Raw genomic sequence first — 15,996 nt, forward strand, 5'->3', positions numbered from 1 at the left:
ACCAACTCCATAAAGCTCATTGCCATCCATGACCACCTCATCTGTCACTCCTCCAATCTCGCTGTACTCAATGAAACCTGGATCCCACTCAAATGCTGCCTCTGCAGCCACTCTCTCTTCTCACACATCTCACACCATGACTTTAAAAACAAACAAATAAACAAAGATACCCTAGCAAGGGTGTTGGGCTTTTCTTCTTCCACATTTGCTGATTCCATTCCCTCCCTTGCCCCAGTCACTGTCTTCCACTGGATGGTACACCAACTGGATCTCCTTTCCCCTACCCATCTATGTAGCTAACTCTGACCACGCCCGCTAGTGCCTCTTGGAGTATTCTCTATAGTCCCACACATCCAGGCTGCCATTTTTTCTTTTCTAAGGGCAGGTCTACACTACAGCCGGGATCGATGCTCTGAGATCGATCCACCAGTGGTTGATTTAGCGGGTCTAGTAAAGACCTGCCAAATCGACTGCAGATCACTCTCCGGTCGACCCTTGTACTCTACCCCTGTACTCTGCGAGAAGAGTAAGGTAAGTCAACAGGAGATTTATGCGTTATTCATGTCGCTGGAGTTACGTAGTGTAGCGTAGGTCGACTTACCGCGGTAGTGTAGACATAGCCTAAGATCCATCCTTTTCCTTCAGAGACCTAAAACTCTGGTCCAGGTTCTTGTCATTTTATGTCTTCATTACTGTAATCTCTTCCTCCCTACCCTCCTTACCACCCACATCACCTCTCTCCAATCCATTCAAAACAGAGATGCTGACATCATCTTCGTTACCTCTGACCGTATCACTACCCTCTCTGCATCCCATCTTTGTCTCCCTCTTCTCACTGCATCTAGATCAAGCTTCATGTCCTCACCTTGAAGGCCCTTCACAATTCTGCTCCTCCTACCTGTCCACTCGTCTTTCATTCCAATGATGGACACTTCATTCACTTATTTGCCAGTTTCTCACACATACAAACAAATAAAATACCTTCTTCCATGCTGTCCCTTCTGAATGAAATACCTTTCTGCACTGATCAATAAAACTGACAACACAATAGGCACTGGATGCCCCTGAGGAAAGTGCAGTTACAGGAGGATTTCTGCTTCTCTCCCTTGTTTAGAGCAATGGGATGGAGTGTTAATATTTTCAGGGTTGATAGAAGAAGTGAATATTTAGCAAGGATTTGAAAAGTTTCTTCTCCACTGGGCTATGAAGGGGAACTAGTTTCATCTGAACTGGTGAAATTCATTGCAATTGTGATGGCTAATCAACAGGCAGTATCCGTAATCAAAGCACCCCCCTGATTATCTCTCACTATATAGGTCTTATCAAACGACTAATGCAAAGCAAGTGTATCCTTTTTATATTGCTTAGCACGTTCCTTGGTTCATGACACACTATAAATCATGTTAATCACATTTCAGATCTCTATTGTCTGATTTTCTTTTTTGGCATCCTTGGCTCCCCTCTTTCTCTCTCTCTTCCACACCATATATTTTGTGTGCCTGATGTGCCAGGAATTGTTAATCTGAAACTGATTGCAAATCTTTGATAATATATATAATTTAAAGGCCTGATCCTGCAGTCCTAACAGAAGGAGTAACTGTTACACAGACCAGAAGTCCTGTTGACTTCAGTGGGGCTATAGATGTGAATATGGATTACTCCTTTCAGAAAGGGTTTGCAGCGTCAAGCCCTGGGAATTTAGTATTTTGGGCCACATTTACAAAGATGCAGATAGGCATGCAGTGGGTTTTAGGTGTCTAGCTCTCATAGGTTAAAAAAAACTGGGCATGTGTAGTCTTGAGAAACCACTGAGGGGGAGCCTGATAACAGTCTTCAAATACATTAAGAGCTATTATAAAGAGGACTGGGACCCCCATGTCCACTGACGGTAGGACAGGGAGAAGAAGTAATGGGCCTCATCTGCTGCAAGGGCGATTCAGGTTAGATATTAGGAAAAACTTTCTAACTATAAGGGTAGTTAAGCTCTGGAATAGGTTACTAGGGGAGGTTGTCCAAATCCCAGTATTGGAGGTTTTAAGACAGTGGTCCCCAAAGTTTTACCTCGTGTCCCTTCCCCCCAGGGCCAAGAATGGGGCTGTGGCTCTGGGATGAGGGGACGCATACAGGGGTTAGGGGGCTGAGGCTGGGGCTGGCAGCCAGGGCCCCGGGGCAGGCATGGGGCTGGCAGCTGGGGCCCTGCTCATTGATTCTAGGACCTGTTTCTGTTAGTTGATGAGCTCCCTCAATTCCACGGACATCAGTGGGATTTGGGACCACTCAGCACCAGGCAGGATCCAGCCCCTAATGTGCTGTCTGTTTACACTGAGAATTTTAGTCGAGTCCAGCTGGCTGGCTATGCCACTGCCAATCCATACAGTGTCAGGTTGATTGTGAATGGAGCAGCTGCCTTGGCCGCTCTCATTTGTCAGGTGCTATGATTATGACCACAAATGGGAAAAGAAAACAGACTCTTAGAACAGCAATTGAACTAATCTTTCTTTCTCTTTACATTTCGATTTTCATCCATTCTTTGCTTTGATCTTTGGCCCCTCCAAACTAGTGCAGTGTAATTACATCTGATGGGTGGCCAGGGTCTGCAACTACAGCAGGTTTTTGAAGTGCTGGTGTCAAGTAATAATCAGAGCCGGCTCTAGGCACCAGTTTTCCAAGCAGGTGCTTGGGGCGGTATTTAGAATGGGGCAGCAGTCTGTGTCCTGCGGCGGCAATTGGGCGGCAGCTCCGGTGCTCTTCCCACCGCAGCAGCTTTCGGCGGCAGCTTTCGGCAGCAGCTCTGCCACTGTTGTGGCAACGGCAATTCAGCGGCGACTGCTTGGGGCGGCAAAATTGGTAGAGCCACCCCTGGTGGTAATGTATGTGGTACTATAGTCTCTCTGCCGTGTGTGACCTGCTCCTGTTGTTATGACTTTCTGAGACCCTGTGTCCACGGGGCAGATTGTATCCTCTGTGTTACGCGCTCCAAAGCTGGCCCTAACGCTCACTGGAATGTAAAAGTAAAATTCAGATGTATTACTTGTCCACAAGGTAATTGGAGAATTTATAATAGGGCCCAGTGCAAGCAAAAACCCTTGTGCCTAATCAACAGAGAGACGGCGACCTTGCTGCTTCAAAGAAGAAACGGCAAGCAGGGGAGAAGATTATGTATACTTTGGTCTCTGTACCACATGGAAATGACATCGCATCTCTCTTTGAACTGGATGCCACCACTCTTCAGAGAGCTGATTGCCTGGTTCCAAGGTAAAAATAAAAATGCTGCATTGACAAGGTTTCTCTCTAGCATTATACTGGTGAGTAAAGCTGAAAAATCAAACATATGCATCTGATGAAGTGAGCTGTAGCTCACAAAAGCTTATGCTCAAATAAATTTGTTAGTCTCTAAAGTGCCACAAGTCCTCCTGTTCTTTTGCGAATACAGACTAACACAGCTGCTAGTCTGAGACATATGCTAGTGTTATTCTTCAGGTGAAATTGAGGAGCATTCCCAGATAAACAAGAGATGTATAAAACATGATCCTGCTGCTGTGACTAGATAAAATAATTATTAGGATAAAACAAGTAAGACTTAAAGGGACACTGCCAAGATATAAAAATGTGGGGCAAACGTTGCACAGGTGTGATTGAGAGCAGAACTGGGCCTAGTATGCTGTTTGAAAAAAAATGTACTATTAATAAATCTGAGAGAATCATTCCCAGTAAATAATTTATGCAATGAATTTTGCCTGTTTTCTGTGCATGCACTGCCCGTGACAGAGCATGGTTTCTTGGAATATATTTGTTGTTCAAATTCATTGAACAAGTAGTTTTTGAGGTTTTTTAGTCCAGAAATTAATTGTGAATATTTGAAATTTTGAACAGTATTGCTTAATTGTGATTGGTCAGATAAGTCATAAGGGTTTTTTTTCTGTTCCATGATTGAACATTCAGTCACTTGGGGGCAAATTCTCCTGAGTCAATTTAAAATTTGGTTTCTGATCGTATTTGTGTATGTAACTTTGAAATTTGTTTTCTGTGCTCCTTTTTCCTAGCACAATTCACTTGCATGAATATTCAGAGTGTGAACATGAAAAGGGAGACTGAAAACTTGGCCAAAGTGAATTAATCTAAAAAAGCAGAATGAATAGTCACTGAAAAATGTTTGCATTAATTGCCCATCTCTAACACCACCACAAACTGAAAGAATTTAAAAAATCTAATTCATGCTGTTTGTGCACTTGATTCTCAGCTTATGACTGATACTATAAGTGCTTGTTCACATGAGCGTTTTTAATGAAGTCAAGCTTACTCATGTGAGCAAGGGTTTTCAGGATCGAGCTATTAGACTGTGCCTACTAATGTGTTGCTGTTCTTTGAGGGTCACAACTCTGCAGAAGACTGTTCAAATAAAAGAAACAACATGTTTTCATACTTGGCTGAAATTCACAGAAGTATTTCTGTTCACGTTAGATTTTAGAACCTTCCCCTCATCATCTTTTACTTAAATAACTTTACTCGTGGTCTCTCTGTCATATTGTCTCAAAACATTCTGCAGAACAATGAAGTGTGTAGCTTTCATCATTTTTTCTCCAGACCTGTTGTTTTACTGTGTTTTGTCTTTAGGAACTCTTATGTTCGGTTGAGACACCTATGTACTAATACTTGGGTGACCAGTACTAGTATTCCTATAGATACAGAAGAAGAGAGGCCAGTGATGTTGAAGGTAAATATTGATACAAGTGTACTAACTTTCCAAACTCATTCCTATAATTATCTGTGAATGATTTAACTTCCCTACATATAAAGTTATATAATAATTCAGAGGAAGATAGAGGATTGCTCACCAAAATTAAACTCTGTTTAAAAAAAACACACTATTTCAGATTGGGACTTGCCAAACAAAAGAAGACAAGGAAGCTTTTGCCATTGTATCGGTTCCTCTGTCTGAGGTCAGAGACTTGGATTTTGCCAATGATGCCAACAAAGTTTTAGCATCCACTGTTAAAAAGCTGGAGAATGGAACAATAACACAAAATGAAAGGAGGTCAGTAATGTGTTGTTTTTTTTTTTTCTTCAGGTCATTTTCATATAAAATGAATATGTATGTTGTCCAAACACCACAGTAATGGGGACACCAGTAAAATCTAGATAGATCGGTAGGAAGGCAGGTGAGGAAGGTGGTTAGGGTGCTAGCCTGGGACTTGAGACTGGCTGTGCCACAGGCTCCCTCGATGACCTTGAACAAGTCACTTAATCTCTCCTGGCACCTTAAAGACTAACAGATTTATTTGGGCATAAATTTTCGGGTAAAAAACCCATTTCTTCAGATGCATCTAGGTAAATCTTAGATGCATCTGAAGAAGTTGTTTTTTTTACCCATGAAAGCTTATGCCCAAATAAATCGGTTAGTCTTTAAGGTGCCACCGGACTCCTCATTGTTTTTGTGGATACGGACTAACATGGGTTACCCCCGATACTTAATCTCTCCTGTGGCTCAGTTCTCCGTGGGTGTAATGGGGACAGCGGCACTGCCCTATCTCACAGGAGTGTTGTGAAGATGAAGTCATTAAAGATTGTGAAGTGCTCAGATACTATGGTAATGGGGGGGGCGGGGGGGCTTAAAATTATCTAAAATAAGGAGAAATGTGAGTTTCAAGATTTACCTAGATTATAGAGCAAACTTTAAACTGTTTGCATTCTGTAACATTTGGGTCCAATGAGCCTGATTCTCATTTATATTAAGGACCTTTACCCCACTCTGGCAGTGTAATTTATACCCCCTTTACACTGCCAGAAAGGTGAATGAGTGTAAATGAGAATCTGGCTCAACATCAACTCTTCTCCCTTCTATCTATAACCCCCTGTCCTGTTCGTCCCTCCTACTTTCCATAGTCTCTTCTAAAGGCTGTTCGGAGTGGGTCTGCCCTTTGCATTCATCCGTGCTTCAACTTCAGTGCTATTGGAGTGTCTGCTCTTTACACCCTCCCAGGAATTAAGGGACTTTGTTGCACATTGTAGCCAAATATATCATACTGCGCTGGGTGTAGTATGCTAGTTATTTTCAACGCTCTCTGGAAAAATTAAATGTTAGATAGCATCTTTGGGTGCTGTTTAATTTGTAACTCTCATTCTGCCATGGAATATACACACCTTTTTATTGAAAATGTTAATTTTTTGGTGATAAAATTAAGCTTCTGTCGACAATTGAATCAAGAGGTTTTTGTTAATAAGAAATAGATTTATCCTAACGTGGCATGCTATAATGGCCTAGGCATTGGTACTTAACCCTAAAGAGCTGACAGGCCACTTCATCACTGAATAGAGGCAGAGAAGCACAAACTAATTAATTGGAGTGTGACGTAACAACAGTGCATCTCGCTATTAGGCTTGTGACCGTGAAACATTGAGATTCAGCATCATCGGGTAGTGGGGCTATTGCTGTAATATAGTGCTGAAAATATTTCATAGTGCTTTCTGGATGCTGGCATTATTTTTGTCTCTGTGATTTCCTGTGAAGGTGTAGCAGTCCTCATTCTTCCCTTCCCTGTCCCTTTCTGGCTTATAAAGGTAGGGTTCCTGCCAGCACCAGACTAGTTGGTCAGCCCTACAGCCGCATCCTTTACCTTTTGCTGCTTGGGCAGCACTCGTGTACTATAAGCCTTGTTCTACTCGGATCAGGTTCCAAACAGATTGATGTACTCCATGAGATCCACAAATGGGCTGAGATTTTTCAAAGCGGGCTAGGAGATTTAGCACATGGTTCCTCTTGAGAGTAATAGAAGTTGTGTGTTTAAATCCCCTAGTCTGTTCTGTTTTGTTTTTTTTTAAATCTCAGCTGAAGATCCACATGCCTCTAGACCCTATAGTTTAGAAACCTGGGTCTAGAATATATGTACTAGGCCAAATTCATCTGACACTTGGGGGTCTGTGGGTTTAGCTGCAGGCAGAATTTGGCCCACTCCTTGTTGAAAGCTTTTATTTTTCTTTCCTCCACTTTCCCTATGAGCTGGTCACGAACACCCAAGGTTTAGTTACTGAGCCCACATGGGATCATCTTGGCTTTTTACAGAGCTGCTGCTGGAAAGCCTGTAGCCCTTCTCAGGGATGTTTGTTAAAGTGGGTCTGTTGTCCATTTGAAATTCAAAGTTGCATCTATATATGTTCTGCCATATGCATGTACAACTTTCCGTTTTTCATCTGCCTCCTCCAGGATGGAGTAACCATTTTCTAGTATTAGAAGTACCCCGTCCCCTTTTGGTGCTCTTTACCATCACCCTTTCCCTTTAGCAAGAAGTACAAGACGTGGTCTTTTGCAAATCCACCTTCAATACCTCCTTGGCGAGTAGGGGTACAGAATAGGAGGGGGATGCTTGCATGCTCTTCCACTGCATACAGTGCAACCTATCTAAAGTGGCCAGCATTAATGGTTACCTGAAAAGCTCTAGCTAAGCTGCATATGAAAACATCTTGCTGCTGTTGCTGGCATATTTGTGTAGATTACTTGTTTTGGGATACTGTCCATCAGTTCAACTTGCTTCCTGTTTCGTTGTGGTTCTTTAATGCTTTGGTAAACATCCTTGTGATGGATTTAAGCCTCTGCTGATTTAAGGTCTTGAATCCTTAAGCACGTGTCAGGCTTGGCTTTGCAGTGGTTGAAGTTCTGCTGTGCCACAGAAAGCCTGTTCTAAAATGTATGGATTTTTTTTTTAAATGAATCCTAGCAAGTGTTGAACTTGCTAGTAAGGATTTCTCTACTTGTTCTAGGTTTGTAACCAAGCTGTTAGAAGATCTCATTTTCTTTGTTGCTGATGTTCCTAATAATGGGCAGGAAGTTTTGGATGTGTTGATTAGCAAGCCAAACCGGGAAAGACAAAAATTAATGCGGGAACAAAATATATTGGCCCAGGTATGTTTTGGATATTAGCAGTTTGTTTATATATGTACCTATTGGGGAGCTCCAGAAGGAAGATGGTCGTTTAATTAACGAGGCTACATAGTCCTTTGTTAACATCCACTTGGGATTTCTAGGTGTGAAATTAGCCACATGGGGCTCACTTACTGTTGCCTAAATGAAAATAGGAAACATTTGATGAGGGGAGAATTGAATATAAATGGCTATATTCTTTTCTGAGCTACACCTGTGCAACCCCACTGCATCATGTGGCTATAAGAGAGAGTAAAGTCTTGCCGAAGGATGATAAAGTGGAAACACGTTTTCTACTCTAGTCCCCAGTACTGTAAATGACTCCACAGCTGGTGAACCTCTGCATTCTCATAGAGCTGGAAGGACCCAGTTTATGCTAAGATCTGTGCACTTGTGAATCAGACTTAATATTCTTTTTAAGTAGCTTCTTTAATAAACAATGGTGAATAGGCTGGAAAAGAGGAATAACAGAATTGTCCTTCCCTTTGACTGTAAATGTATCCAAATTTTTTCTACACGATGTCAGTGAGTAGATCAATGGGACAATGTCACTGTTTTAACGTCTGAGATTGTCAGGATCCCCCCACTCCCACATCACATTCAGTCTTATGTAGATGGCAAGAGTGGTGCCCTATTTCTTACCTGGCTTAAGGTACTCCTGCGACAGTTAATGCAAATATGAATAGAAATGGCCAATGACAGTCATACAGAAATGTTAGTTTTGTTCTCATACTCAGTGATTTTGATTCTGAACAGATATTTGGGATCCTCAAAGCTCCTTTTAAGGATAAAGGAGGAGAGGGATCAATGCTGAGACTTGAAGATCTAGGAGATCAGAGATACGCTCCATACAAATACATGTTAAGGCTATGTTACAGAGTCATCAGACATTCCCAGCAGGACTATAGGAAAAACCAGGTCAGTTGTAGCCAAGATTTTTTTTGCCAAAATTGTTACATAATCGTATACTCTGGGTCTGACCCTGTGCTCTGTACTTGTATTCCAATGAAACAACTCTTGTAAGAAGGGGCTGGTGGACTGGGCTCTGTGTGCATTAGTATGTAGCAAATCAATCATTAAAGTATTGACTTCTCTTGCTGAACAATGGTATTTTTGTTTAGGAATTTTTACAAGAGACCAGTGAGATGTTAGGGTTTCATTTCCCCGGCATATGCTCCATACCATTTCTTCCTCTTTATAAGCTCCAGAGGTTCAAGCATGAGAATGGGACTCCCAGTTTGTGGGTCTCTGCTGTATCACTAAAATTATGCTCTTGGATGTCAGACTAGAAAGTGGGAGAGTTGCAGGGATTTCTGAATTCTTCTCACTGACAAATTTGTGAAGCAAAGAGTAATAGGGGTCTCAAAAGCAGGACTGATTCAGTCAAGCTGCCCAACCTACCGCCACAGAGTACCCTTTATGAATGGGAGAAAGTTCAAACCCATTCGGTCCAATATTTTTATGAACTAGAGTTGAGAATGAGTCATCAACCCAAGGACTTGGCAGGCATGGAGGGACTAAAGATAAGGTGTTGAAATGATGTGTATGACTTCTATGATTTCCTTTCTAGAGCCTTTCAAAATATTTCTTGCCTCTAAAAACAAGAAGAATACTTCTTCAAAATAATGTAAATCCCAAATTTTCCGTTTATTTTCTGTGTGTTTGGAGCTGGGGGAGGGGACTGTAGAAGACTCAGAAGTGTTGGCCACCCCTAAGACAGCTAATTTTTTCTTGGAGTACATTATTCAGTGATCCCAGATTTACTTCACTTCATGCCACTAGTGAGATATGTGTTTTGAGTATTAGTTTGAGGGATCAATTGAGCTGAATGTTGCTGATCCTAAAAGAAAGATGCTGCTTCTTACAGGCTGTTGAAGAGATCATCCTGAGGCTTTTTTATTTTTCAGGAATATATTGCTAAGAACTTCTGCATCATGCAGTCCCAGATTGGTTATGATATTCTGGCAGAAGACACCATCACAGCTTTGTTGCACAACAACAGAAAACTACTTGAGAAACACATCACGTCTAAAGAAATAGAGACATTTGTTAACTTACTGAGGAGGAATCGAGAGCCAAGGTTTGAAGTAGCCCACATACCTTTCTTCTGTATTGATACTCTTTTATTCTTGTAACAGCTGTGAATCTGCCTTCTATTTCCTAGTTTGTTATCTCTCTTTCATGGCTTAAATATTTTAATCCTGGCAGAGGAAAAAAAACCACACTACCCATATTGTGTATAAATTGTTGGACTAGAGAGAGCAGAAATTCCTGAAACTCTCTTGGTTTCACCACTGCTTCCTGTCTGAATGTAAAATAAATGGAGTGTCTAATGAAAAAAGGATCTTATTTTTTTCATTAGACTTCCAAATGTAAACATACAGTAATAATGTAAATGTATTAAATCAATGTACTGAGGGCCAAATTACTTTTATGGGAGCAATTTATAGTACTGCTGGGGGATGTTGCATTGCATCACTATAGTTACTCTGCATATATCTGCAGCCATATCACCTGGAGCTGTGATCTCATCACGTGTCCCAAGCTAAGCAATGTTGGGCTTGGTCAGTATTAGAAGAGGAGGCCATATTGGTACTGAGCCAGTTCCCTGGTTCATTATTAGAAGGGGACAGGACCCTTAACAAGGCACAATTGACCTTGTTTATTTAAGATCTCACATCACTTTTTGCAAGTGGAAGGATCTTAATTTGATTGATTGAATTTATTATTTGAATGCAAAAACTTCACTTGTGCTTAAACCCTAGGTGCAAAAACAATTCATGCTTTAAAAGCACACCTTACAAAACAGTTCAGAATGACCCACTGTTAGCAGTTAGGACCTGCCCCACAGCACTGACTCATGTGAAAAATCCCACAGACTTCCATGGACTGGTTTGCATGAGATGAGGTATGCAGAACTGAGCTCCAGAACACATACACACACTGTAAAAATTAAAACCTTCCTCAGCGTACAATCAGGGTACGTGATTCCCACCTGCCAAGCCTGAGTAATTACATTCTGCCTACTCAAATTTCCACCACATTTTCAATCAGATTTAGTGGGGTTTTTTTTAGTTTTTTGCTCTAAACTGTTATGTAATGTTGCTAGGTTACTTCCATTTTAGCAAGTAGCAGGTAATTAACTTCATTTTAATGGTGGAGGAACTGGTTCCTGAATATGATATACTGTTGCATTTAGACCTTTCATTCAAAAATACTTTATGAACACAAACATTCTAGAGTTCAGCTGTTGGTATTGTAAGTGTAACCTGGGGTAGTCAATTATTTTTTGTCAAGATCCACTTCTTTTGGTCAAGGTATAGTCAAAGTCCAGACTCCAGAGAAAATAATAAAATAATAATGATGATGATAAAAAGATTTCGGGGTCCGTTCAAAAGCATCTAGCAGTCTGGATTTGGTCCATAGTCCACTTATTGACTACCCTGGTGTAACCTATGCTAATACAATGTGGCGATCTGTCCCCCTTGAGTGGCTAGGCTACATAGAAAGGTTTGTGAACCTGCTACTGGCTTCAGGCTAATGGTCCTTGTGGCAGAGGCTCATGTTTTCAGATAGAGGTCTTGGGTTTGATCGCTGGTCCTCACTAAGTGCCTGTGAGGCAGAAGGCATTTAAAGTTGCCTTAAATGGATAGTTGTGGATTACTGTAGCATAGGGGATTCCTTGGATGGCATAAACTCAGCTACACCTGGTTTATGTCAGTCACTCCCCCATCCTTGGTATTTAGATTAGGGGACAGTAAGTGGCAGGTGCACTAGAGTGGGATAGGTGGTCCATAGCACAGAGTACTCCTCTGGATCCTGGGCCAGTGATGAAGTCCTTAGTGGAGTAATCCCACAGGCACATCTTAGAGCATCCTTCAGTCTGGTATAAATTATAAGAGGGACTGTTTGGGTCACCCTTGCCACACTCAGCCTGAGCTGCAGGGATTGAGAGCTCAGCATTGATCTCAAGATCTTACTCCTCTTTAGTGGTTAGAGGTTGCAATAATATGAATAAACAATGATCAAAGTTTGAATACAGCATGTATTTAGAGAACTCTAGCACTAGGGGCTCCCTTGAGGTGAATGTTTCAGAGATGAGCACTCTAGAAAAAATGAAGATCGACAGGTAAACAGATTTCCTTTGTGATGCTTCTGTGTATAATATTTTGTTTGCTTTTTTCCTGTCCAGATTCTTGGATTATCTATCAGACCTGTGTGTTTCTAACACAACTGCCATACCGGTAACTCAGGAACTCATCTGTAAATTTATGCTGAGTCCAGGGAATGCTGACATCCTCATCCAAACCAAGTAAGCAGCTGTAACTGAAACATACATGTCATTGTTACCTTGCCTTTCTTGCCACATCGGTAACAGGGTTTGTGTAGCTACAGTATGCGTTATTTATTTGAAGGCTGGTTTCAATGCAAATAGACAATCCCTTGGAATGCGCCATCATCCCAGAGGATATTGATGAGGAGGAGGTCTGGCTCTACTGGATTGACAGCAATAAGGAACCACATGGCAAAGCTATCAGGCATCTGGCCCAGGAGGCTAAGGAAGGCACAAAGGCTGATTTAGAAGTCCTTACCTATTACAGGTAAAACGATATTTTTACTATTCAGGGAACCAGATGCTACTCCTGTTGAAATCCATTGTCATTGTGTTAAACTGGAGCAAGGTCAGATCTATGCTCCGTTTAGAAACTGGATCTAAGTTTGTGATCCTTCCTACATTTAAAAAAAACCCAACAACAATCTCTCCAATATTTTCCAAAGAGTGTTGAGGCTTCGATGCTTTTGATGCATCCCTGTGCTCTCAAAATGCTGTGGTTTCAGCTCCTCCCTTCTCTAGCAAGTGGGATTACACAACAGCTACTTTAGTATACTCTTGCAGACCAGGTGTGCTCTGAGCTGTTGTCCAGAAGCACTGAGAAATTAGCACCATCAGCACTTCCAGGTCCCAGGCACTGGAAGGCAGGTGCATGAAACAGTCTTAAATGTATTGAAAGTGAATAGTTCAAGGGTTTTATCCCACAACTGCTGTTCTGTGTGGGGGACTTTCTTTGAACTCCAGTGTGAGCTGGGTATAAAAATCAATGGGGATAGGAGCCTAATACTAGTGTTTGCAATGGCAAGTCAGCTACTTTGCTAACAAAGGGGCTGTATTATTTTCATTATGTTACATTGGAATGGCATAGATCAGGCTCCTGAGAGTATATTCTCAGGTATGTTGTTCTGTGCCATTCAAAGAAATCCAAGATACTACTGAAAGTGTAACATTATTTTTATTACCTTAAGGTACCAATTAAACCTCTTCGCAAGGATGTGCCTGGATCGTCAGTATCTAGCCATTAACCAGGTTTCAACACAGCTCTCAGTAGACTTGATCCTACGATGTATGTCTGATGAAAGCCTCCCTTATGACCTCCGGGCTTCTTTTTGCCGTCTTATGCTGCACATGCACGTTGACAGAGATCCTCAGGAGTCTGTAGTACCCGTTAGATATGCCAGACTGTGGACTGAAATTCCTACCAAGATCACAATCCATGAGTAAGTTTAAAAAAACAAACACCCCAAAGCATTTTAAATGGATCAGACCTACTCAGAATAAAATTGTAAGTGGCTGTAATTTTAATGCAACACACATGTGAACAGATATTTTGCTGGAGAACACAAACCATTAGGCACTATTAATCCTGGAAATTTAAAAGGGTCACTTTATTCGTGAGTGTGTTCTTTAAAATGCATTGTGATAGGGGAGATGAAATGGCCTTTTCCTGGGAACGACAAAGGGTGAAGCCATTACATTCAATTAAATATTACACCCTCACTAGGCTGAACCTTAGTTTTACAATTAGAGCTTTATTGTGGCTTTAAAGCCACAACCTATAGTCAGTTGAAGCAGTTCAGAGACAATGGCCTCAATCCAGGAAAGCACTTAAGCACGTGCTTCGTTTTAAGTATCTGAGGAGCTCCACTGACTTCAGTGGGAACTCTCACTTGCTTGATTGCTTTGATGCACTGGGGCCTTTATGTATGAGGCAGGCACAGTAGTTCTGGGCAGTGGCGTAGCCAGGTGGAGGAAACAGGGGCAGTGGAGATGATTAAAAAAAAAAAAAAAAAAAAAAAAGACGCCACCCTCTAGTACTCACCCGGCGGCGCTCCGGGTCTTTGGCGGCGGGTCAGGTGGCACTCTGGCCTCGTGTCCTTCACTCACTCCGGTCTTCGGCGGCACTGAAGGACCGCCCCTCCCCCCACAACGCTGCCAAAGACTGGAGCGAGTGAAGGACCCGAGGCCGGAGTGCTGCTGAAGACCTCCGCCGCCAAAGACCTGGAGCGCCGCCAGGTGAGTAAAAATTTAAAAGGCACCAAAGAATTAAAAAGGTACCACTTCTGCTCAGTGGGGAAGTTGATCATGGACTTAACTTCTTACCATCTTTTCTACTATCACCACTGGTGTTGAGTCCCCCCCAGACCTGTGCCACAAGTGGAGGGAAGGTTTGTTTGCATCCTTTGCCTGCCACCCTGGTGCACACAAGCAGGACTAACTGCGATCTAGCCCTTTTCTGCACCAGAGAACTTAAAATAAGGTTAAAGCATCATGAGTGGTTGGAGGATTTGGTAATTTTTTACATTACAGCTCATCATATCAATGGAAGAGGTTAATTTTGCTTCTCTCTGTTTTGCTTGGTAGGTATGATTCTTTCACAGACTCCTCGAGAAATGACATGAAGAGGAAATTTGCTTTGACCATGGAATTTGTAGAAGAGTACTTGAAAGAAGTTGTAAATCAGCCATTTCCTTTTGGGGACAAAGAGAAAAACAAACTTACATTTGAGGTACTTTTCAGTTATCTTTGTCACAACTTATTGTACCCCTTGAATCAAACAATGAAGTGGTAGGGCATAACTGTTAGCTGTATTAACCAGGTTTTCTTTTGAAAAGAAAAGTTTAAGAACATATTTGATTATACAGTAGAACAAGGGTTCGGACCCCTCGGGGGGTTGCGAGATTATTATATGGGGGGTCGTGAGCTGTCAGCCTCCACCCCAAACGCTGCTTTGCCTCCAGCGTTTATAATGGTGTTAAATTAAACACACATTTTTATATATTTATAAGGGGTGGAAGTCACACTCAGAGGCTTGCTAGGTGAAAAGGGGTCAGTACAAAAGTTTGAGAACCATTGCAGTAGAACCGCCTGAGTTATGAACACCTTAGGGATGGAGGTTGTTTGTGGTTCTTTCAAAGGTTTACAACTGAAAATTGATTTAATGCAGCTTTGAAACTACTATGCAGAAGAAAAAATGCTGTTTTTAACCATCTTAATTTAAATGAAACAAGCACAGAAACAGTTTCCTTACCTTGTCAAATCTTTTTTTAAAACTTTCCATTTATTTCTTTTAGTAGTTTGTTTAACACAGTACTGGACAGTATTTGCTTTTTTTGGTCTTTCCTGCTGCCTGATTGCATGCTTCCAGTTCCAAATGAGGTGTGTGGTTGATTCGTAACTCTGAGGTTCTACCGTAGAATGTTCTTTAAGAAATATCTTAATACCCACTTCCTTAATTCCACTCTTTTTGCTTCCCGCTTTTGTTTTGTATACTGTACTGTGTGCTGTTAAACAGTTGCAGTTCCTCACTACACCAGAAGTGGCTGCATTTCAGTGGCAAATGAAGTGATTTGTATGTGGGAGGGGTGTATACACACATGCTCTGTGTACTTAAGAGGTTTGAGATCTTTAGGGTGAAAAGTGTTGTATTCTGTGTCGGATGTGGTAATAAGGGAATTGTATTGCACCACATAATCCTGTCCTTTATTACAGTCCAGAACACCTAACAGAAGAAAGGGTTACGTAGGATTGAGTCTTCTAGAATCAAATTAAAGAACACTTACAGCTGCCCTAGCTTAAACTACCTATGGCCATGCAGCATTGCCTCCACTATCTATTTACCTTTCCACAGTCTGGCGGCTGCTGTTTCAAGATGCTTCTCCACTGCAGCTGTTGCCATCTGGAACAGCCTTCTGGCTTCTCTCTGCCTCATAGACTTTCCTTCTCATTTCTTTTCTCCAATGGAACT

At 41.7% G+C, this 15,996-nt stretch overlaps 1 protein-coding gene across 2 annotated transcripts in view; it reads left to right on the plus strand.

Annotated features, from left to right (window-relative positions):
* ITPR2 (inositol 1,4,5-trisphosphate receptor type 2) overlaps window positions 1-15,996 on the plus strand; it is a 340,705-nt gene that overhangs the window by 115,216 nt on the left and 209,493 nt on the right. For both annotated transcript variants that reach the window (XM_077826251.1, XM_077826259.1), the window contains exons 11-20: window positions 3,104-3,255; window positions 4,615-4,714; window positions 4,875-5,035; window positions 7,756-7,897; window positions 8,672-8,833; window positions 9,823-9,995; window positions 12,108-12,227; window positions 12,331-12,516; window positions 13,217-13,468; window positions 14,613-14,757. In XM_077826251.1, coding sequence (XP_077682377.1) covers window positions 3,104-3,255; window positions 4,615-4,714; window positions 4,875-5,035; window positions 7,756-7,897; window positions 8,672-8,833; window positions 9,823-9,995; window positions 12,108-12,227; window positions 12,331-12,516; window positions 13,217-13,468; window positions 14,613-14,757 — 1,593 coding nt within the window. The remainder of the gene's footprint in view (window positions 1-3,103; window positions 3,256-4,614; window positions 4,715-4,874; window positions 5,036-7,755; window positions 7,898-8,671; window positions 8,834-9,822; window positions 9,996-12,107; window positions 12,228-12,330; window positions 12,517-13,216; window positions 13,469-14,612; window positions 14,758-15,996) is intronic.

This window comes from Eretmochelys imbricata, chromosome 1 (assembly GCF_965152235.1).
Source record: "Eretmochelys imbricata isolate rEreImb1 chromosome 1, rEreImb1.hap1, whole genome shotgun sequence".
Taxonomy (NCBI): Eukaryota; Metazoa; Chordata; order Testudines; family Cheloniidae; genus Eretmochelys; species Eretmochelys imbricata.